Source organism: Cavia porcellus, unplaced genomic scaffold (genome assembly GCF_034190915.1).
Source record: "Cavia porcellus strain 051 isolate PalLab524CR breed Dunkin Hartley unplaced genomic scaffold, mCavPor4.1 scaffold_28, whole genome shotgun sequence".
Classification (NCBI taxonomy): Eukaryota; Metazoa; Chordata; class Mammalia; order Rodentia; family Caviidae; genus Cavia; species Cavia porcellus.
Window position 1 is genome coordinate 51,229,491 of NW_026947511.1, and position 22,946 is coordinate 51,252,436.

General features: G+C 47.5%; 1 protein-coding gene and 3 non-coding genes across 4 annotated transcripts; all 4 read right to left on the minus strand.

Moving 5' to 3' along the window:
* Window positions 1–404: 404 nt before the first annotated feature.
* On the minus strand, window positions 405–486 carry LOC134473869 (small nucleolar RNA ZL8). Its single transcript, XR_010044332.1, has one exon. It is a non-coding gene; the product is annotated as a small nucleolar RNA ZL8 (small nucleolar RNA).
* Window positions 487–765: 279 nt separating this feature from the next.
* On the minus strand, window positions 766–832 carry LOC111758031 (small nucleolar RNA SNORD52). Its single transcript, XR_002792272.1, has one exon. It is a non-coding gene; the product is annotated as a small nucleolar RNA SNORD52 (small nucleolar RNA).
* A 909-nt stretch (window positions 833–1,741) lies between these two features.
* On the minus strand, window positions 1,742–1,804 carry LOC111758032 (small nucleolar RNA SNORD48). Its single transcript, XR_002792273.1, has one exon. It is a non-coding gene; the product is annotated as a small nucleolar RNA SNORD48 (small nucleolar RNA).
* A 4,949-nt stretch (window positions 1,805–6,753) lies between these two features.
* On the minus strand, window positions 6,754–9,224 carry LOC100717205 (heat shock 70 kDa protein 1B). Its single transcript, XM_003473959.5, has one exon. The coding sequence runs from the start codon at window positions 9,045–9,047 to the stop codon at window positions 7,122–7,124; it is 1,926 nt and encodes a 641-aa protein (XP_003474007.1). The 5' UTR covers window positions 9,048–9,224; the 3' UTR covers window positions 6,754–7,121.
* Window positions 9,225–22,946: the final 13,722 nt, after the last annotated feature.

A 22,946-nucleotide genomic window follows, 5' to 3' on the forward strand; every position in this document is an offset into this window, starting at 1 on the left:
TCATCCAAGGGGTGGCATGTTGCCTCTCACTTTAATTTCTTCTGTATCATCCCTCTCCCTTAAGACCAGATAATCCACTAGTTATTTATTTTTAAAATACTTTATTGGAATTGTCTTGATAAAAGGTACTTGTAGAAAACAAAATAAATGTAAGTGAACCTTTTCTACTTAACACAAAGTGCCTCAAAACTTCCAGCTTTTTTGCCCAATAAGTTGACAGCGCTCAGAGGTTACCATGGGAATGATGTGGATCTCCTGGGATCTGGCCAACCCAAGACAGGAGACATCCTTTGTCAGCAAAACCCTGAAATTTCACAAAATGACACATTAGAACCATGCAGGCAAGCAGCAGTATAAACACGAAGCTGGCTCGTTGGGGAGCTGTCAAGGACTGAGGGGAAGCCCAAGAATGGGTCAGGTGGTTTCAAATATCCTCAAAGAAACTCAGAGACTCTAGTCTAACCAGGTCATCATTCCCACTCTTGAGGCCCGGAACCAAAGTGATACTTACCGCAGTACCCAGAGGGGGCTTCATTTCCACAGGTCACAGCCTGCCGAGGAGACAAGGCTACCTAGGCATCTTTGGAGCCCTGACAGTCGGGGGAGGGGTACTTTCCAGGCATCAGGTCAGTGTGGAATTTCTGGAAAGGGGCTCTGCCCCTGGTTGGGGTTCCAGAGTGCTCATGCTAGAAAGATGAAAACAGGACTAGTAAGAACAGCACTGCGAAAGCCTCTCGGAGAGCCACACATCCAGGTCTCTAAATTGAGTCAGACATTATTTTTGACATCAGAACCAGTGTCAGAGACTCTAGTCTGTGAAATCATCATTCCCAATTTAGGGAGATCTGGATCAAGGGAACACATTCAAGGAAGAGAACTAGCACATGCAAAGACGACTGTCTCTGCATACAAGGGCTGGGTGTAGTGGCGCAGCCCTGTAATTTCAGCACTCAGGAGGCTGAGCACGAGGATCACTGTGAATTTGAGGCCAGCCTGGGCTACAAAGTGAGTTCAAGTTCAACCTGAACTGCACAGTGAGATCTTGTCTTAAAAAAAAAAAAAAACCCTTCAAATTAAAGTCCAGAGATGATTAAGTTTGTGAAGGAAAGAGTAGATAACTCAGAACAGCAGACAGCAGTTCCTGCAGGGCACTCATACACTTATTTTACCATAGTGGACAGTGTGTCAACCAGGCTGGAACAAAAATAAGTAGGATCAAAACCGGGGGCGGTGATCCTAACCTGGACTCGCAGCACTTGGAGACTTAAGAGGATGGCCTTGAGTTGGAGACCATCCTGGGTTACATACTGATTTCAAGGGCAACCTTAAGTACAGCCTGTCCCAAAATGTGAACCATGGGGGCCGGGATTTAGCTCAGCTGCATAAGCGCCTGCCTGGCAAGCGTGAGGTCTTGAGTTCGATCCCCAGTACCAAAAAAAAAAAAAGTGAGCGATTAACAAGGAAAAGATAAGATAAAAGCAGAAAATTACCGAGAAAAAGGCTTGCACTGCTGTTTCTCCGGATAAAGATACCAGTTCCCTGGAAAGACAGCTTGGAAACAAAACGAGCTGAGCAGCAGAGGCTCTGACGGCGGACACTAACCTTTATTTAAGGAGAACAGGCCGGCGGACGGCTTAAGACCACTAACTGGGCAACTGAGACAAAAAAATAGAAATGTTAATATGAATTCCAGACCACCAACCTCCCCTAGCCCAAGTATGGATTCTGTGGCCCGAGGGGCAGTCAGCGCGCTGCGGTGAAGGCGTCAGCGAGACACTCAGAGTCACCGGGAGTCATCATCACCCCTGCGCTCCCCCGCGGCGACCGCCAGCCACTGTTTACACCGTAGAGCGCCGCCACCACTCACTTACCATCCCGCACCGCGGACCCCCCGCCTGCAAGGACCAGGAACCTGGGAAAAAAACCTTGCGTTGGCAAAGAGCAAGGAGACTCCAGCCGCCCTCCCCCGACCCGGGCTGGGTCAGTTCCAAAGCAGCGTCATGGAAACATCAGAAACTCTAGTCTGTAATGGTAGCTCATCCTGCACAGCCCCGGGGTACTGCCTCCCTTCTGCCGGGGTCCCGAAGTACCTGCATGTGGGCTGCTGCGCAAGGCCGGACTCGGCCCCTTCCCCCGGCGCTGCAGCACGCGCCGATGTGGCGCCTACAATGGCCGCTCAAAGAACACACAACGCCTATGAAGCTCTCAGCACAAAAGGCAGGGCGGTCCACGGCCTGGGCTATATATGGAGGCCAGGGGACGGGGGCCTGACGGGCATGGTCCTCTTCTTGTATGCCTGACTCAACGCGGAACACTCTTCATCGTTCATCCAAACGGGAAAAAAACAACATAAGAGAGAGGTCTTGAAAATATGTTCTTCCGTCAAATAGTAGGAGACGTTTTGTCAATTTTGATGAGCCAACAGCAACGGCAACAAAAAACACAGGCGACCTGGCTAGCCAGGCGCGAGAAGGTCCTCGGCTGGCAGGACCTGTGCAGACTAAACTGGTGTGCGTGCGTGCGCGTTTCCTACGTCAATGGGTGTGGGTGTGTGCGCGCGCGCGCGTGCGTGCGCGCGCGTCCCCATGCATTTCCGATTTGATAAATTTTGGGGAGGGGCGTATATGCAATGGAACTCAGAAACTTGTGCTTTTAAGCAGGCGCTGTGCCACTGAGCTATATTTCCGGCCCACAAATTTTATAATTGTAAACCTGTGCAGTTAACAATGAAGTATATTCACGTTATTGTGCAATGGCTTTCCAGAACTTTTTCATCTTCCAAAAGTGAAATAGTCCTATGCATTCTCTCTGCTTCTGCTTGTCCTTTATATTGTTGATCACCCTCCCACACACACACCTCACACATACCTTGCACAGAAGATTGAAGCCCGGAAGCGGAAGCATTGAACTGTTTCTTCAGCCCTTTGTTTTTTTGCCATAAATCACAGATTTTGGTAAATTGCCCAGGCTGGACTAGAACTGGTGATCCTCCTACTCCTGCCTTAGTCTCCCAGGTAGCTGGGATTTTAGGTATATCCTGGCCAACTTCACACCTTTTTTTTTTTGGTACCAGGGAGTAGACCCAAAACCTTCATACTGAGCTGCTTCCACTCCTCACCCCACCTCCTTTATTTATTTTTAGTTTTTTGAGTCAGGTTCTCACCATGTAGTTCAGACTATCCTGGAACTCACTATGTAGCCTAGGCTGGCCTCAAATTTGCAGCAATCCTCCTGCCTCCACCTCTCAAGTGTTGTGATTACAGGATTAGAGGTATGTACCACCATGCCCAGCTTTTTGTTCTGTTTTACTTTTTAAAACAAGGTATCTCTGTGTAGCCCGGGATGGCCTGGAACTCCCAGCAATCTGCCTGCTTCAGCCTTCTGACTGTTGGAATTACAGATAAACGCCACCATGCTGGTTCAGTCCTTTTTAGTTTTTGAGACAGGGTCTTGCTAAATTGATAAACTGAAACCAGTGGCTGAGGAAGGAGGACTGCCGTAAATTCAGTACCAGCCTAGGCTACATATTGAGCTCAAGGCCAGATGAACTAGTGAGACTCTACCAATCTCAAAAACACAAAACAAAAAATTGGCCAGTGGTGGGGAACTTGTGGCCTGCCTGCTGCAGCAGACTGTTTGTATTACCGAAACTTCTAAAATGTTTCCCATCACTGGGCTAGGCTGAGCTTGAATTCGCCATCCTCCTGCTTCTCGGCCTCCACAGTGCTTGCTAGGATTATAGGTGGGAACCACCATGCCTGGCTTCACATCCTTCTTACAGCACTGTGAGGCCGGGAGTCAGCAAAATGTAGTGGGTGGTTCAGGACCCTATGAATAGCACTTCATATCCCAGGGGGCTCAGTATAAGTGTTTCGGAAGTGAGCACTGTTCCCGTGGAACTGGAAGTAACCAGAGTGGGTGTGGACCAGCCACAGCTGAGCCCTCCTCCCTCACATCCCCTCAGGAACTTTCCTTAGGCCTTTGCTCTGGGTTCTTAATGTACCAACTCCTGTATGATTCCAGACTCTGCCTGTCTAGGGGATGTGCGTGTTATCATTTTCTTTTGTGAGAAAACCATATAACAGGTTAGTTTGGGAACTTAGTGTGCGTAAGAATAAAATTTGCAAGGCCACTATGTGTAAATATATTTTTTCCTTTATTCTCCTGCAATTATTCTGTCTTCCTTCTTTGAAAGGCTTTTGCCTTCCATCAAAAAGAACCTTTTCCAAGAATCACTTAGTAATCATTTGCTGGATAGATCACACTCTCCCTGGAGCTCCACCTGGGCTAATGCGCCAAAGTGACTGCTTTAATTCCCAACTCTATATGAACTGGCTTGATATCTTGATATTGCTTGCTGATAAGACACTTCCCTGGTGAGGAATTCATGAATGTAATTAACGCATCCACCTTCAGGAATTCTGTTTTAGCCCACAAAACTGTTATGCTTTCTCTAACCTTTATCATTGTTGCTGCTGATACTGAATCACCCCACAGGGCTTTTTTGAGCCTTTAGATTCCAGCTCACAGCAGAAAACCTCTGCCCAACAACTGCTGGTCCTGGCAGCACTGACTCTTTGCTCTCCTCCCTTGCCTGGTCTTCCTAAAAATAACACAAGTAGCCTCTGGCTTATAAAAATCTGGCCTGCACAGGAGAATTCCTGGGCAGACTGGATCTGTATACACACTGCCTTGACCTCCTCTGTTGTTCTGAACTGGCCTTAGAAAGGCCTGGCATCTGTATCTTTTTTTAGCTTCCTCCAAATTATTTTTTGTTGTGCTAGGGCTCAAACCCTGGACCTCATGCACACAAGGCAAGCACTCTATACTGAGCTATATGCCCAGCTCCCAAGTGATTTTATTATGCTACCGTGTGAACCACTGCTCTAATAGCTTGAATCCAAGGATTTGTTCCCTCTACTTCCTGTCAATTAAGAGAGGAGCCATACAGGGGATCTAGCTCAGTGGCATAAGTACTTACCTGGCAAGCACAAGGTCCTGAGTTTGCTTCCCAGTACAAAAAAAAAAAAAAAAAAAAGAGGAGCCCCCAAGTTTACTATCCAGCAGTGAAAACATTTCCAACATGCTGTGGTCAGAGACTAGAAGAGTATTACAGTTCATCTCTTCTGAGTAAAACTGGCCAACTTTGAGAATCAGGCCAGAAACCAAAGATTCTTATTTTCTATTCCTTTTCCATTACAAGCTTTCTAGAGCGCATCCTGTACTGCAGCCATCCCTCACCTTATCTATTCTCAAAGGGTAAGGATGAGTGAAAGGTGTTAACTCTGAACTGATTGCTTTAGGAGTATTTCCAAGCCCTTTTGAAGAGGTAAGAGGATGGGCTGCTGTCAAACTAGAGGTGTGAAGGCCACCTAGGTGACAGCAGAAAGAACCCCCAGAAGAGGGCTTGGGTGGGAAGAAAATCCACTGCTTTGATCTTTCCGGGTCTGTCTTCTGCAGCCCTTTTCTACTTTCGTCAATTAAATTTGCTATTGTTTAACATGGCTATTGTTTAAAGCTGACTGACAAATCAGGGGTAAAACCATCATTTAGAAACACAAAGAAGTTCGGTCTGGTGATGCAGCCAGTGATCCCAGTGCTCTGGGAGGGTGAGGCATGAGGACCACAAGTTAGAACCCACTTGTGCAACTTGGCCAGCCCTCTCAAAACAAAACTAGGATGTGGACATAGCACAGTGTGAGGACCCTGGGTTCATTACCCAAGACTAAAAAACAACAAACAGGAACAGCAAATACCAGAAAGTCCAGACGGTCACACACAAAAAACCTTTGGCCTCCAGAATCAGTGTTGCTCTGTGACTCTGATATGGATTCAGAGCAACTAAACAGTCCACATTACAAGGTGTAAAGAATGTTAGAATACCTAACAGAGGGTGATGAGACACAAATTTGGGGTGAGAAAAAAACCTGGAACCCCACCCTTCTTTTCCTGTCACACCCCTAAACGTCACATCTTCAGTTCTCCAGATTCACTTCCAAAAAACTATGCAGACATGGCAAAAAGAAACGAAAACAAAACAAAAAACCAAAACCACTTTTTTTAAGGTAGGGGACGGACTGAATTCAGGGCCTAATGCATGATGGAAAAATGCTTTACCACAAATGCTTTAGCCATATTTCCAACTCCTTAAATTTTGAGGAAAGGTTATTTAGACAAATTTATTTGTGTACCAGGAATTCAACTCACGCCCTTGCACTTGCCAGACAGATGTTGTGCTGCTGAGCTACATCCCTGACCCCAAATGCCTTACTTTACAGTAGGTAACCAAAGATGAGGGAGATTGAGTCATTTTTGCTTGGTTACCCAGTTAGGATTTACAGAGCCAATGCAAATCTGCACCTCACTGTTGCTGTTCTGGCCACCACACAGCTGGGGTGGAGAACTAATGAAATGTAGGCTCTGGATGAGCACAGGACATCGTTCCCCCTGGCTGGCATCTCACTCATCAACCCCTTCCTCCTCCCCATTTAACCACCGCGTTTCTCCAAAAGCCTCCTGTGGTACCACCTGAAATTTTCCCTGGAAACAGCTCCATGTCCATCAAAATGAGGAATTGGAATTCTTATCTTTTCCTTGACATTTTACTTACAACCCACATTTCAGTCCTACCAAGAAGCATGACTCCCTAATATATCTACACAGCTCCTAAAGTACTGTCTTTTTCCAGTCTAAGACACATGGAGTTCACACAGATTTACGTGACAGTATCCTTTCCAAAAACTGACAGACAAACATCGTTAACATTTTATTTTTCATCTTTTAACAAACAAAAATACTGCTTTTGTCTTGTTGCAAAGAAAAAAGTTGTACACAAGGGGGCAGTATTGAGTAGCTGGAGGAAGGACCATAAAAAACATCCTTCTAGCACGCTAAAACTACTTAACATGATTTACAGCCCCAAGGACGGGAGACGCGAGACGCAGCGCCCGGATCCGTCAGGTGGCTGCTTAACTCCACAACACCATCAAGCACAGAGACCCGAGTTACACAGCACAGAGCAACCGCGGGGTCCCCCGAGTCCAACAGCCCGCCTGTCCCAGAGGAAGGGACTCGCAGAGAGGCTGGAGAGACGGGACGGGACGGGACGGGCCACGGGGCACCTAATCCACCTCCTCGATGGTGGGGCCCGAGCCAGAGCCCCCCTTGGGCGCCTGCGCCCCGAAGCCGCCAGCCCCCGCGCCGCCCGCACCCTGATAGAGTCCGCTGATGATCGGGCTACACACCTGCTCCAGCTCCTTCCTCTTGTGCTCGAACTCATCCTTCTCGGCCAGGCTGTTGGCGTCCAGCCACGACAGCACCTCCTGGCACTTGTCCAGCACCTTCTTGCGGTCGGCCTCGCTGAGCTTGCCGCGCAGACCCTCGTCCTCCACGGCGCTCTTCATGTTGAAGGCGTAGGACTCCAGCGCGTTCTTGGCCGCCACGCGCTCGCGCTGCGCCTCGTCCTCCGCCTTGTACTTCTCCGCCTCCTGCACCATGCGCTCGATCTCCTCCTTGCTCAGGCGGCCCTTGTCGTTGGTGATGGTGATCTTGTTGGCCTTGCCGGTGCTCTTGTCGGTGGCCGTGACGTTGAGGATGCCGTTGGCGTCGATGTCGAAGGTCACCTCGATCTGGGGAACGCCGCGTGGCGCCGGCGGGATGCCGCTGAGCTCGAAGCGACCCAGCAGGTTGTTGTCGCGCGTCATGGCGCGCTCGCCCTCATACACCTGGATCAGCACCCCGGGCTGGTTGTCCGAGTAGGTGGTGAAGATCTGCGTCTGCTTGGTGGGGATGGTGGAGTTGCGCTTGATCAGTGCCGTCATCACGCCGCCCGCCGTCTCCAGCCCCAGCGACAGGGGCGCCACGTCCAGCAGCAGCAGGTCCTGCACGTTCTCAGACTTGTCGCCCATCAGGATGGCCGCCTGCACCGCCGCCCCGTAGGCCACCGCCTCGTCGGGGTTGATGCTCTTGTTGAGGTCGCGCCCGTTGAAGAAGTCCTGCAGCAGCTTCTGCACCTTGGGGATGCGCGTGGAGCCGCCCACCAGCACCAGGTCGTGGATCTGCGCCTTGTCCAGCTTGGCGTCGCGCAGCGCCTTCTCCACGGGCTCCAGGGTGCCCCGGAACAGGTCCGAGCACAGCTCCTCGAAGCGCGCGCGCGTGATGGACGTGTAGAAGTCGATGCCCTCGAACAGCGAGTCGATCTCCAGGCTGGCCTGCGTGCTGGACGACAGCGTCCTCTTGGCGCGCTCGCAGGCGGTGCGCAGCCGCCTCACCGCCCGCTTGTTCTGGCTGATGTCCTTCTTGTGCTTCCTCTTGAACTCCTCCACGAAGTGGTTCACCAGCCGGTTATCGAAGTCCTCCCCGCCCAGGTGCGTGTCGCCCGCCGTGGCCTTCACCTCGAAGATGCCGTCGTCGATGGTCAGGATGGACACGTCGAACGTGCCGCCGCCCAGGTCGAAGATGAGCACGTTGCGCTCCCCCTTGCCCGTGCGGTCCAGCCCGTAGGCGATGGCGGCCGCCGTGGGCTCGTTGATGATCCGCAGCACGTTCAGGCCCGCGATCACGCCCGCGTCCTTCGTGGCTTGCCGCTGCGAGTCGTTGAAGTAGGCGGGCACGGTGATCACCGCGTTGCTCACCGGGTAGCCCAGGTACGCCTCGGCGATCTCCTTCATCTTCGTCAGCACCATGGACGAGATCTCCTCGGGGTAGAAGGCCTTGGTCTCGCCCTTGTAGCTCACCCGCACCTTGGGCTTGTCGCCCTCGTTGATCACCTGGAAGGGCCAGTGCTTCATGTCGGCCTGCACCACCGGGTCGCCGAACTTGCGGCCGATCAGCCGCTTCGCGTCGAACACCGTATTCTGCGGGTTCAGCGCCACCTGGTTCTTGGCCGCATCCCCGATCAGCCGCTCGGTGTCAGTGAACGCCACGTAGCTGGGGGTGGTGCGGTTGCCCTGGTCGTTGGCGATGATCTCCACCTTGCCGTGCTGGAACACCCCCACGCACGAGTAGGTGGTGCCCAGGTCGATGCCGATCGCTGTGGTCTTGGCCATGTCGGTGCTGGCCGTCGCCTCCGCGCTGGGGTTTATGCCGGAGTCTGTCGCGACGAGAAGCTGGCTGCTTGCCGAGTGCCTCGAATCCCGAAGCTGCCCGCTCACGGGAAGCGCCAAATCCTCTTCAGAGCACAGCTGAAGGTGTTTCTCAGGCACCTAAGCCCTGTATTTTTATAATTCTTTGCTGAGTCCCGCCTACTCGCTCTCGGCCAATCAGAGGCAGCAGCGGGACTGGCGTTCCCCGAACGTTCTAGGGTTTTCTTCTTGGGTCCTGCCCACCCGTGTCTTTGGACCAATCAGAGGCGAGGGTACCGCCCCTTCTCAGAACTCTCCAGACGTTTCTGGGGTTTGCTGGAGCGTATCAATGCCCGAGGGGACGGAGCGGGGAGGGGGGGGAGGATAGTGGTGGCCTAGGTCTCCATGGCGACCGGGCTGCTGCTTGAGCTGGCAGCTGGGGAAGGTTGAGCCTGAGGGTCAGCACGGGCGTTTGTAGGGGGGGGGGGTCGATGGGGAGAGTGCTGCGGGTGGACAGGGGTCCGTGATAGTGGGACCCGGCAGGTGAAGTGCTAGGGTTCGTGAAGGACGCGCGTTGGTGTGGTCCCAAGGCTGGTTTGGCCCCGGCGCCCGCGCTGCCCTAGGAATGTGCGGCTCTTGGGCGGTTTCTCTTCTAGGGAGGAACAGGGAATTTGACTTAAAAGGGAAAGTGCGTGCGCGGCTGCTGGGGCTGCTGTCGGACGTCATCGGGCCCCTGCACGCCTGGGATCTGACAGGGCGCCTCGCGTAGGGTGCTTCCGGAGAAGCTGCAGTCTGCGGCCGGGTCAGGACCGGGGAGCAGCTGCTACCCTGCGCCGGCCCTCGGAGAGACCCTGCTGGGTTCAGCCGGCGCCGGGTCCCTCGGCTGCTGGCCCGCGGCCTCTGTTCCCTGGTTCAGCCCTTGATAGTGGCGCTAGGCCAAGGTTAAACTCTCAATCTTGGATCCCAATTTACTTTTTCCCTTCGTTCTTTGAGAGAAGGCAGGACCCCTTCTCAGGCACCTAAAGTAAAAATGCGAGGGGCACTCAAACAGCAGAAGCGGTGCATGCCTGTGATCCCAGCAGTCGGGGCTGAGGCAGAAGGAGCCTTGCAAATTCAAGACCACCTGGGCTACAAAGCGAGCTCCAGGCCAGCCTGAACTGATAGTGAGAGCCTGTCTCAGAAATAAAAGAAAAAACAGTAATGAAGTAGCAGTTAACAGCCCATGGGGGCGGGAGGAATAATGCTTTACCCACATTCTGGGTTTAAATGGAAGGAGGCTGTTTTTGATGAGGGAATCCTGTTTTCCAAGTTTGTTTCTTTTTTCCTTTGCCAGGTTCCCTCCATCCACCACCTGTTCCTAATCGGAACAGCTCACTAAGTGCCATGCCACTAGCCTGTCATCCTAGCACTCTGGCAGGCTGAAACAGGAATATCTTAAGTTTGAGCCAGGTTTGGACAATTAAACCACTGTCTCAAAAATACATGGGGCTGGGGCTGGGGCTGGGGGTGTAGCTCAGCGGCATAAGCGCCTGCCTTGCAAGCAGGTAGTCGTGAGTTCGATCCCTGGTAGCGATAAAAAGGAAAAAGACAAAAAAAAAAAAAAAATACATGGGGCTGAGCACTAGTTTAGTGTAAGGGCATAGGTTCAGTCTCTAGCACTGCATAAATAAATAAGTAAATAATTCTCTTTACTTTTAGTTCTGTAATTTGCTGATCTGACTGATGTTGCATAGAGGGTACTTTAATAATTGTTTGAATGTGTAGGTAGCAGGCAGGCAAAAACTTGTTTTATATTCAAACATAGTGCCCTGATGAATCACCTCTCAAACTGGTCAAACAAGGAATTTTCCATCACTGTCTCACTTCCATCTTAGCTGTTTAGTTCCCATACTTAGGAAACCTGCAGCCTCACCCCACGCCCTGGAAGCCTCCTCAGCTGTTACACTGGCAGTTGTAAACCCTTCCTTCCTTCCTTGCAAGTCTGTAATTTAGAATATTTCTCCACTGTCCAAGGCAAATGGCTTCAAGGTCTCCAATGCCTTGTAAGTGCTAAAACAAAAATCTAGCTACTGCTGGTGCAGCAGAAAAGATGCTGGGCTGAGTGTGGTGGTACAGGCCTGAAGAAGCACTTGGGAGGCTGAGGCAGAAGGATCACTGTGAGTTCCAGGCCAGCCTAGAAGAGTTCAAGGGCAGTCTGAACTACATAGCAAGATCTTGTCTTGGAAGAAAAAAAGAGATCTAGTGGGAGTGCCATCCATGAACCAGTCGGTTACTCCGTAGTTGGAATCTACAGCAGTATAGTTGTATACAGTATAGTACAGTAGTATAGTAGTATCTTTTGTGTCAAAAGTCTCTGGGCGTGGCCTGGAAACACATATTGTAGAAATATGTTACAGATGGAACACACCGCTTTGTGTGTGCTAAACCCTTGCTGTAGCCATGCCCCACCTTTTTTTGTTTTCCACTCTCTTTGCTTCACCATTCTCCTGCTTTTCTTCTTTAATTAATACTGGAGATTGAATCCAGAACCTTCACACCCTACATCCCCCAACCCCTTTTTGTATTTTGTGTCAGTCTCACTGACCCCACCCCTAGAAGGTGCCCAAGCTGGACTCAGAGTTACAGTGCCTCAGGCTCCCAGGGAGCTGGCAGTAGAGGCCACCACACCAGCTCTCTTTGTACGTTTTGTGACAAGAGGGACTTTTAAACTGTGTCTTTCTTTTTAGACTGGGAGAAACCCAGTGACTGGTTTAAGTGCTGTCTGGGATGATTAATAACCCGTGAAGAAGAGCCAAATGTGGTAGCATATACCCTCTTATCCCAGAACTCTGGGAAGCAGAGACTGGAGGATCACAAGTTTGAGCCCAGCCTGAGCAACTTAGTGATTCAGGAGGATGTGTCTCAAAATTAAAAAATAAGAAAAGAGTTGGGATGGTGCCAGTGTGAGGGCCCTGGTTCAATTCCCAGGAATGGGGAAAAAAGACACTCAAGAGGCTGGGGTGCTGGGGTGTATCTCAGTGGTAGAGGACAAGCTTAGTATTCCAGCTCTGAGTTCAGTCCCCAGCACTGAAACAACAGACACACACACCCCAAGATAACTGATTCACTTTGGAATTAAGTTTAGAATTTATTTATTTTGAGACAAGGTCTCACTAAATCACTAACCTCCTGCCTCACCTTCCCAGAGTGCTGGGATTACCGTGTGTGTGTGTCACACAACACCCTTTTGTTTTTTATTTTGAGACAGTCTGGCCAGATTGCCCAGGCTGGCCTGGAACTTTCCATCCTCTTGCCTCTGCTTCCAACGTGTCTGGGATGGCACTGGGTTCAGTGTTTGGGAAAGAAGCCAGCAGGGCTGTTAAGTAATTTTCAGATTGGAGAGGGGGTGTCGGGAACACTGGCTACACTACCACACAGGAAGTGGGGCCACACAGCTTTCCTCAGCCTGATGTTGTAAGGATCTTTTGCGCTCTCTCTCACTCACATACTCTCTGTCTCTCTCTGTCTCTCTGTCTCTCTGTCTCTCTCTCTGTCTCTCTCTGTCTCTGTCTCTCTCTGTCTCTCTCTCTCTCTCTCTCTCTCTCTGTCTCTCTCTCTATCTCGCTCATCTTTTTGAGACAGGGTCTCACTATGCAATTCAGGCTGGCTTTAGGCTCATTTTGTAGCCCAGGCTGGTCTCTCACTTGCAGTGATCTGCCTGCCTCAGCCCCCTGAGTGCTGGGATTACAGGAGTGCACCACCATGCCCAGTTTTCTCCTTTTCTTATAGTATCTCAAACAGTACTATTTTTGTTTCTTTTCTCTCTTTTTTTTTTTTTTGGAAAATACTTAACAGTACTTTTTCTCCTCAAACCTATTGGCTTACCAGATGATACAAACTGGGTATGGTGGTACATGCCTATAATCCCAGGATTTGGGAGGCTGAAGCAGGAGGATCACTAGGAGTTAGAAGCTAGTGTGGGCTATATGGTGAATTTGAGGCCTGCCTGAACTACACAGCAAGAGAGGTCTGATATGACACCTATGTTAGTTAAACATTCTTTTTTTTTGTTTTGTACGGGGATCGAACTCATGACCTCATGCTTGCCAGGCAGGCACTTACACTGCTGAGCTAAATCCCCGACCAAGCTAGACATTCTTGTGTTTATTTAAATAGTTCATTTTTCCCTTGTGCTAGGTAGCTAATCCCGGACTTGGGGCGTGGTGCACAGGGCTTTCCCAGTGATTTGTGTGTGCGTGTTACTGGGGGCAGGGTCCAGAGCCTTTACACTGAACTACATCCCCAACCCTTTTTAATTTTTTAAATTCTAAGGCAGGGTCTTGCTCAATTGCTATGCTGCCCAGTTGGGCACAGAACTTGGCTTCATTCTGTATCAAGTTCCCAGATTGCTGAGGTTATTAATATGTGTACTATCACTCCCATACCCAGTGAGTCACACATTTTTTTTTTCTTGGTACCAAAGATCAAACTCAGGACCTCTTGCTTGCCAAGTAGGCACTTGTGCCACTGAGCTAAACTCTTGGCCACCCCCCCCCAAAGAAAGTAATAAGCACTAAGGAGTAATAAAATCCAAGATGTGTAAATTTTGTTGTAAAAAAGAGAGGAAAAAAAAAAGAAAAAGAGCTCTAACGGATATAACAGCAAGTGTGTTTGGGGGTGTTAAATAGCTGACTTTATCAATGTTTTTGGAACATTGAACACAGCTGTTTGCAGTCTCCCTGTTTGAATGTCCACCTTGTGTTCTTTGATACTGTGATTTGAGGAACTATTTTCAAGAAGATAGTGTGTAATCTACTAGCAGCTGATTTCTTACTGTTAGGTTTTTTTGTTTTGTTTTGTTTTGTAGTTCTGTATTGCGTGTACCCTTACGCCGCTTTGGTTTGTTTTGTGTTTTTCTCTTTTTCCTCTTAAATAAAAAAAAAAATAAACTCTTGGCCTGAGTCAGGCATTCTTAACAACCACATTGTAAAGTGTGTGGCCCTGCCTGCATGTAGGGCATATCTTCCTGCTCCTCTGCAGTGCTTGTCTTCTCAGAGTCCTTTTTCATGTCTTCTTTTCTTCTCCTCCTCTTCCTCCCCTTCCCTTCTCTTCTTTTACCTTTAATAAATGTTAAACTTTCATATTTTTCTGCTGTTCCTATCTAATGCTTTGACTACGACAAGAACCCAGAAAAGACCCCTGGGCATCCTAACATCTCCTAACACAACCCCATCCTGCTTTGTGGTCAGTTTCATAACAGAAAAAATTGGAAGCAAATAAGGTGTAGACTGATAAATTATAGTTCTAGATCAATCCAGTTCCAGCTGGCACAAACACCATGCTGAAGCTGAATAACTAAATATTATTACACGAATAACTTGTTTTGTCCTTTTCCAGTCAGATGTTATTGGTACACTTTTGATATCCATAAGGATCACATTCATCATAGAGAATTTGTACCTCTACTTGATGTAACTTGTTGGATCCAGGGATATAGCTCAGCAGCACAATCATCTGCCAGGCAAGTGGAAGGTTCTGAGTTCAATTCCCAGGACCAAATTGTAAATGCTTCAGTGATATGCAGACCTTGGAGATTTCCAGCAGCACTCTAGGAAGTGAAAAACAGACATTCTCTTTCCTTATTAAGGGTGGGGGTTTTTTTGGGGGGGGATGGTTTGAATAAGCAGAAAGTAAGTTTCTCTGCAGTTACTGTAGACCTAGCCTCTTGTCTCATCAGGCTTCTCTGAATCAGCACATGCTAAGCAGCCATAAGATTCTGCACAGCTAAAGTCTGTGTAGATAGATAGTAAACATCCCTTAGATGCAGACCATGGATTCTTCCCAATAGTTTAGAACCCTTTTCTCTGTGTTGATGCATCAGGTGTGCTGATCTAGAGACTGAAGGGCTTTCTGGACCGTATCCAATTGACACCTTCGATGTAAAACTTGACAGATGCATTGTGTCCCGTGAGCCAGAGTGCAAACTGTCCTCAAGATAGTGTTCCCAAGACCCTTGATCCCCCACCATACTCCCTCACTCTCCAACACTTTTAAACCCTCCACTCTTTCATACCAATGGCCCAGTCTTCTCTTGGAACTTGTAGTGAATTAATAAGTATCACTTTTTATTTTTATTTTTTGGTACCAGATATTAAACTCATGACCTTATGCTTGCCAGGCAGACACTTATGCCACTGAGCTAAATCCCCAACCCATCACTTTTTCTAAAGGCAGGGTCTTGCTATGTAGCTCAGAGTGGCATTAAACATATGGCGGTCCTCCCACCTCAGCCTCTAGGCCTGGGTGACAAGCAGTCCCCTCATTGGCCTGGTTTGCAGAGGATTCAAGATGACCAACAAAGAACCTCTTCCCAAAAAGGCTGGACCGAGCGAAAGAGACTTCAAAGTCATGGTGGGAGATGTGTTAATGCCAACACGGAAACAATGTGAAGGGTCCGTTTAAGCTTTGGCAGATAAATACACAGATCTTAAAGGATGTAAGTGGCTTAAGGGAGTCTGAAGAAAAGGTAAAGCAACAGCGGCAAGAGTCTACAGGTGGAAAAACATCTTCCTGATGCAACTGAGCAGCAACTAAGCAACAAGAGATGCAAGAGTGCTTGGCGCAGTCCAGCACCGCGAGCAAGGCCAGCGACTGGGTGTTGCCCAGCAGAGACTAACAACGGAAGACCCAACAGCAATCAACTTGTTTTCCTAAAAATGAGAGGTGAACTGGAACACACTAAAGACAAAGTGGAAAAAAAATTAAAAATCAAACAAACAAACTGGAATGGGTCCAAAATGAACTGAATGCCTGCAAGTTTATACCTGGTACATGAACAAATCATCCTTCCCCATCGGGACTTCCAATAGTCCCACCACAGGAAAGCTGTGGTGACACAGCCGAGTGTGCATTTCCACACCAGGACTCAGACTTTTTGGAAAAAAACAATAAAAAGCCACATCTTTCTACTGTCCAGCTGGTAATGGTTAATGTGAAACTCACCAGATGAAGCTCATGTTTCAGCTTTTTTCTCTGCCCCTGCTTCAGAAGCCTCATGCCATCCCACTGATTCTGAAGAGGCCACCTTTGAAAGGTTCCCCTTGTAGAATATGCACAGTTGAGGAGTGCTTTTGTGTGTGTGTGTGTGTGTGTGTGTGTGTGTGTGTGTGTGCGCACTGGGAACTGAATTCACCACCTCACATTTGCCAGGCAGGCTCTGTGTTGCTGAGCTATATCCCTGGCCCTTAAGGAATGTTTTTGTTTTATGAAAACACAGAAAAGCAGAAGTCTTTAGCCTGTGAAACATTGTGATTTCATAGACAGTATGGAGGATGAAAACTTAGAGATTTCAAATCATAAATTGAACATGTAAAATTCCAGTTAGATGTAAAAACAAAATGCTCCTTGCTCTTATCCTTAAGGATAGCGACTTTGAGACACAGGGTGCCAGTTTTGCCAATAAGAGTGTGGACTTTGTGGTTGTTGAACTTCTGGGTGGAAATTCAAATGAGGTAGGTTTTGCCTTTCAAGGGTTTATTTGCTGAAAATCAACTTTAATAGTCATGAGAAAAATAATAGAATTTGGTAAAGTAGTACATATATTTAACCATTTAGCTTAAGGTTCTATGTTACTTAATGGAGACCAAATAAATATTGGTGGCTGGGCATAGTAGCACATCCCTGTAATCCTAGCACTCAAGAGGCTGAGGCAGGAGGATTGCCATGAGCTCAAAGCTAGTCTGAATTACATAACCAGATCCTGTCTCAAAAAAAATCAATATGGTTTCAATCAATGGTTTGTTCTTTGATTTTGAAAACTGTAGATAATCTTGACTAAGAACTGTACATACATGAAGCAGTGGTATCAAATTTCAGGCTTTATTTAAGCATTATAAACATTCATTTAACAACTAGATTGTATAAGGATATTAGCTGAGATAAGACTCATGTTTTTTCAGTAGTGAACTTTATGAAACCCTCATCCCATTCAACTAGCACATGTTAAAAGAGCACTGCCTTTGGTGTTAACAGGGGAATTTTTTCACTGCATTTGGGCTTTTTGTGCTAACACTTCTTATATTAAATTACATTTTTAAAATTGCCTTAAAAATGAAGTACTCATACAAGTTGACTGAGTTATGTAAGTTTCTATGTGCTCATATCTAAAATAGAATTAATATTTTATAGGAGGTGGCATCAAGAATTAAGATGGCCATAAAAATAAAAATTAAAAAAAAAAAGAAAAAAGAAAAAAACAGCCTGGGCTGGGGATTTAGCTAGCGGCATAAGCGCCTAACTTGCAAGCGCGTGGTCGTAAGTTCTGAACCCTAGTACCGATAAAAAAAAAAAAAAAGAAAAGAAAAGAAAATTAAGATGGGCCTCGGATGGTGGCCCATGCCTGTAACCCCAGCACTGGGGCATAGGGGGGTAAACCAGGAGAATCACAAGTTCTTATCCAAAAATAAAAAAAGGGCTGAGGATGTAGCTCTGCATAAAGGCCCTGGATTCAATCCTGAAAGGGGAGAAAAAAGGGTACTTTGTGCCTGTCACAGTGTTCATTCAGAATTTGACCTCTTTCCCTTTTTGTTGGGGGTCCACACTTGGGTCTGACTGACTCATTCTTACTGAGATTCCTGTCACTACCCAAGACCCCCGCTATGACTTTTCAGCCTCATGTAAAAGCTGTCAAACTGATCTTTTCATTTCTCAAAGATGAGAACAAAGAGTCCAAAGGGACCCTGGCGTGGTAAGTCAGCCGGTGGACAGGTTCATGACTGGCCCTGCGAGCTCCCACACATTCCTTCCTCTTCATGATGGCATGCCTGTGTGGTTAGTCTCTCAGCACAGGAAACAAGAGGACACAGAGGGAGTGAGGAGTCCAGGTCAGGTCTTTGGGCCTCATCGCGGGTTGGGGGTACCCAGGGGAGTCTGTGACGCCCTGTTCCCTCACCTCTCCCCAACCCCTCCACCAAGGGCGAGAACAGACTGCCCAGTCAGAGCCCTGTCACTACGCCAAGCTGGCACATAGTTCGCAGAACCTTCTGGATAGTAAATATAGAGTCCTGACTAAGCTTGATGTTCTAGGGCGAGATTGGGGGTTGGGAGACTCGGGTGGCGAAGTTTGTTTGTTGAGAAGTGTTCCTAAGAATAATAACAGGGCGGTTCCCGCCTTTCAGACTAGAAAACTCGAGAAATTTCTGGCTCAGCCAGCAACAGGACACAAGGCGCCTGCGTGTGACCGACAGCAACAGGCAGGAGGAGGACGGGGCGGGGCGCGGAGAAAGGGGCGGGACGAGGGGAAACGGATGGGCGGGACTAGGGAAATGATTGGGCGGGGCGGGCGGCGGGCGGGCCACTGGGCTTCGAGCCCTCCTTTCTTTTTTCACCACGGGATAAAGTAAAAACCTTAGGGTTGTCCCATGCTGGTTAATTATTTACCTGTTTGCCTCTCAGAAACAAAGCCCGCCATGTTGGTCGTCTAAGCGGTCTCAAAAGCCGGGCCGAGCGCCCCTCCCCTCAGCCTTCCCGCGTCACCGAGGCGCTGTCGGGGCGGTCTCAGGGCGGTCATCACGCCCGTGTCCTACTCATGGCCTGGGGTCAGCCGGGGTCGATCCTTGGCTGAGCCGCCTCCCGGGCCCAGTGGGGCGCTACGGAGAGATCAAGGTCAGGGGTGCCCAGGGCCCGCCCCCTTGGCAGCCGCCAATATTGGCTCCTCGCATGAAATAACCTTTGGTTTTTGGACACCCGGCTGCACTATGTAATTCACGCTCAAAGCTCAGCGATCCTCCTGCCTCAGCTTCATGAGTGCGCTTCACCCGGTGCACGATTTTCAGAAATCATGTTCCTGACCACTTAGCTGTAATTTATATTCTTGTTTGGGTATGCTGCTGCTGCTGCTTCTTCTTCTTCTTCTTCTTCTTCTCCTTCTCCTTCTCCTCCTTCTCCTCCTTCTCCTCCTCCTCCTCCTTCTTCTCCTTCTTCTCCTTCTTCTCCTTCTCCTTCTTCTCCTTCTTCTCCTTCTCCTCCTTCTCCTCCTCCTCCTCACACTTGCCAGGCAGGCGCTTATACCGCTGAGCTAAATCCCCAGCCCATTCTTTTCTTTTTAAATCTAAAGAACTCTAAAGATGAGGGATATTAAGATGTGTTATGTACATGTACCAACTCCCACGATGACTCATTAATGTACTGCAATTGCTATTTTCTGCAAACACATAGTGTACTAGTAATACTTTTTTTTCCTTCTTCTTTGTTTTGTTTTTAGCTTTTAAGTTTCTGGTGCTGAGGACAAGCGTTCTACCACTGAGCTAAATTCTCAGCCCCAGAAATACATTTTTTTTTCCGTCTTTTTCTTTTTTATCGGTACCGGGGATCGAACTCATGACTGCCTGCTTGCAAGGCAGGTGCTTATGCCGCTGAGCTAAATCCCCAGCCCCCAAGAAATACACTTTTTAAAAGTCCAGGAATAACCATATACTACCAGTATAGAGCCATATCCTAGATTCGAACACCAGGCATCTCTTACCCGCTGTTTCTGAGAAGGGGCATAGGACCACAGGAAGGGATTAGAATCTGGTTGGTTTTTTTTTCCCTCCCCTCCTGTGGTACTGGGAGCAGAACCTTTACAGGGAAATCATATCCTCAGACCGTTATTTTTTACTTTGAACCAAGGTCTCCATAAATTGTTAAATTTTCTAGATTGGGTGGAAACTTGAGATCCTCCTTCCGCAGCCTTCCAGAGTGCTGGGATTATGAGTATGGGCTTCCACACCCAGTCCAGGATAGATACTTGATTTTAAAAGTTCTTTGCACACTTAATTTTTTCTCCTCTCCTTCAAAATTTTTTGCTATCCTAAATATTGCTTCTTCTACAAGTGGTACTGCTTTGTTTGCTAATTCCGATTTTCCTAGTCTGATCTAGAAGTTACAATTAGTACTCTATTTCAAAGTACTCTGTGCTAGGTAAGGTAGGCAGGTAAGCCATTGGATACTGATCTCTTTCTTTTTTCTTTTGATATTGATTTCTTAAACACCTACTGAAAACTGTGACTGAGCTGGTCATAGGAACCCTCTTGTTTTATCCATTTCGGGTTATTTCTGGAAATTTCCCACATTGCTCATAAAAGACACTTGATAAATCCTTTCCTATCTCTACCCTTTCTCACCTCCTACCCTCTGCCCTCATCCCAAAGTAGGGGCAGTGGCTGCTGGTTTAAGCATTTAGCATGTTGTGTGCAGATGGCAGGCACAAATGCTACCGGGGCTTTAGAAAAAGGTCTGAAACGTATGGCCCCACACAGTAACTGACACTGTGCACTCGCAGTGTTATACAGTTCACCTACATGAGTGTTGTTTTCTTTTTTTGTTGTTGTTTTTTCTTTGTCGTTTTGAGACAGGGTCTCACTATGCAGTTCAGGCTGGTCTTCACTTCACATTTGTAGCCTAGGCTGTTCTCAAATCTGTAGCAATCCACCTGCCTAAGCCTCATGAGTGCTGGGATTAAAGGAGTATACCAGCATCTCAGCTTACCATGAGTGTTAAACGTGTCTATATTGACTGGCCAGAAACCTAAGCATCTCTCAGATTTTAAAAATTTATTTGTATATTTTTTTGTCTTGTTATGTAGCTCAGGATGACCCTGAACTCACTATGTACTCAAGGCTGGCCTGGAACTCACTTCTGCCTCAGCCTCCAACTGCTGGGATATGCCACCATGCCTGGCTTAGATTTCCTCTCCATTTCCAGACTTTCAAGGCAATGTCTACCAGTGTGTGTCTTTCTCCTAATACTGCCTTTTCTTCAAAGCTAGCATTTAGTGAAAGGTGTGATGGGTCTTGAGGGGCTCACAAAGTGGTTTTGTATAATGTTGATGGTGTTTTGTCATCTTTTGTTGTTGAAAAATGCTTTAATGGCTGGACATACAGCTTGTCAGTAGAGCACTTGCCTGGCCTGGGTGAGGCCCTGGCTTGGGTTCTATCTCAAGCACTGAATAAAAAGTCACCAACACACACAAAAAAGTCACCAATATAAAATCAATCTTTTTTTTATCTTTTAAAAATCAACTATTTTATTAGTGTCACTAAAGTTGGTATACCACCCCCCCACTGCTAAATTTGACTGGCTTTAAAAAAAATCAACTATTTTAAGTAAGCAATGCAGTGGTATATATTCACAGTATTATACAGCCTTACATCTGTGTAGTTCATTTTTTTCAATGTGGTATTGGGGATGGAACCCAGGCCCTCATTCATGCTAAGCAGCCCTCTCCCACTCTAAGCTACATCCCCAGCCCTGGGATGGAAATATTTTTACTATTCCATTTACAACTGATTCTTTGTAGCAAAAAGGGGACAAGGATATCACCTGTTCACCTAGGAGGACCTTAAGATTTCTGGCTCATCCTTGCTCATTCTCCTGAGTATCTCAGATTACCATAGGATCTTCCCACTGCACCCAGCTCTATGATCACTCCCCTCAATTTTGGCTTTTTGAGATAAGGTATTACTATGTAGTGCAGGTTGATCTCAAACTTGCAGAGATCTTCCTATCTTAGTCTCCCAACTAGGATTATAGGTGTGCACCCTCCCGCCAGCTATAGTTGATTTTTTTTTGTCTTTTTCTTTTTTATCGGTACCAGGGATTGAACTCACGACCACACATTTGCAAGGCAAGGCGCTTATGCCACTGAGCTAAATCCCCAGCCTCCTATAATTGATTTTTACAGAAGCCCATAATCAAAGCCTTCAGAGTTGTAAGAGTTGGTGAGGGTGATTAAGTCATCTGAAAAGAAAACAAGTGCAAGAGACCGAAGTCTGCACTTTAGGTCTTCCTGGCACACACACACACACACACACACACACACACACACACACACACCATCTTTTGAAAGTTAACAAATACTGGGGGCTGGGGATTTAGCTCAGCGGCATAAGCACCTGCCTCGAAAGCAGGCAGTCATGAGTTCAATCCCTGGTACCGGTAAAAACGAAAAAGCCAAAAAAAAAAAAAAAAAAAAAAAGAAAGTTAACAAATACTAAACTATAAGGTTGCACCTGGCCCTGAGGTTACTACATATCCCATCGAGGCCTAAACTCTCAGTCCTCCTGTCTGAGCCTCCCTGTACTGAGATTAGAGGCATGAACTACCATTCCTGGCACAAATCCTAAATGTTTATCCTCGTTCTTATAGTATATCTGGCACAACTGCTTAGGATTGTAAAAGTTTGGGGGTTACTGGCCATAAAACCAAGGGTACAACTGTTAACTTGGAACACGACAGAATAAACACACCCAAGTGGGTTTAGGACTGCGTGACAAGCACCCTAAGTGGAGTTGGAACCCAGGTTCAACATCCTTGCTGAACCAGTGAGTTTTTCCCTAAACTTTTAAGTAGCTTTAGTTAAGCTATTAACTTTCAGTTCCCCTAATGTTCATTTGTTAAAATCAGCCATACCTAGGAGGATGCATTAGAAGTTTAATAAACAGTAACACATACAAGGGCCCAGCAAAGTGGTGGTTCTGCCATTAAGGCACTCCAGAGCTGAAATGAAAATTCCCGGACACACTGGATAGGGGACAGCCACTACGAGTGACCTTTTTTTTTTTTTTTTTTTTTTTTTTTTTTTGGTCTTTTTGAGACAGGGTCTCTCTATACAGTTTAGGTTGCCTTGAGCTCACTTTGTAGCCTAGGCTGGTCTCAAACTCACAAGGATCCTCCTGCCTCAGCCTCCCCAGTATTGGGATTACAGGCGTGAACCATCACACCCGGCCCTCGAGTGGCCTTTCTGTTTACTTATCTTTTTAGTTAAAACTACAAAAAGCTTCAGCCAAAACTTCCACTTGAAGTGGAATCAGTAGTTAAAAGCACTTAAAGTTAAGAACACAAACTCCAGAAGCTAGAGCTCTTACC

Excerpts from the sequence above, each read along its gene's own strand:
- LOC100717205 (XM_003473959.5), bottom strand. The coding sequence starts at position 9,047 with ATGGCCAAGACCACAGCGATCGGCATCGACCTGGGCACCACCTACTCG.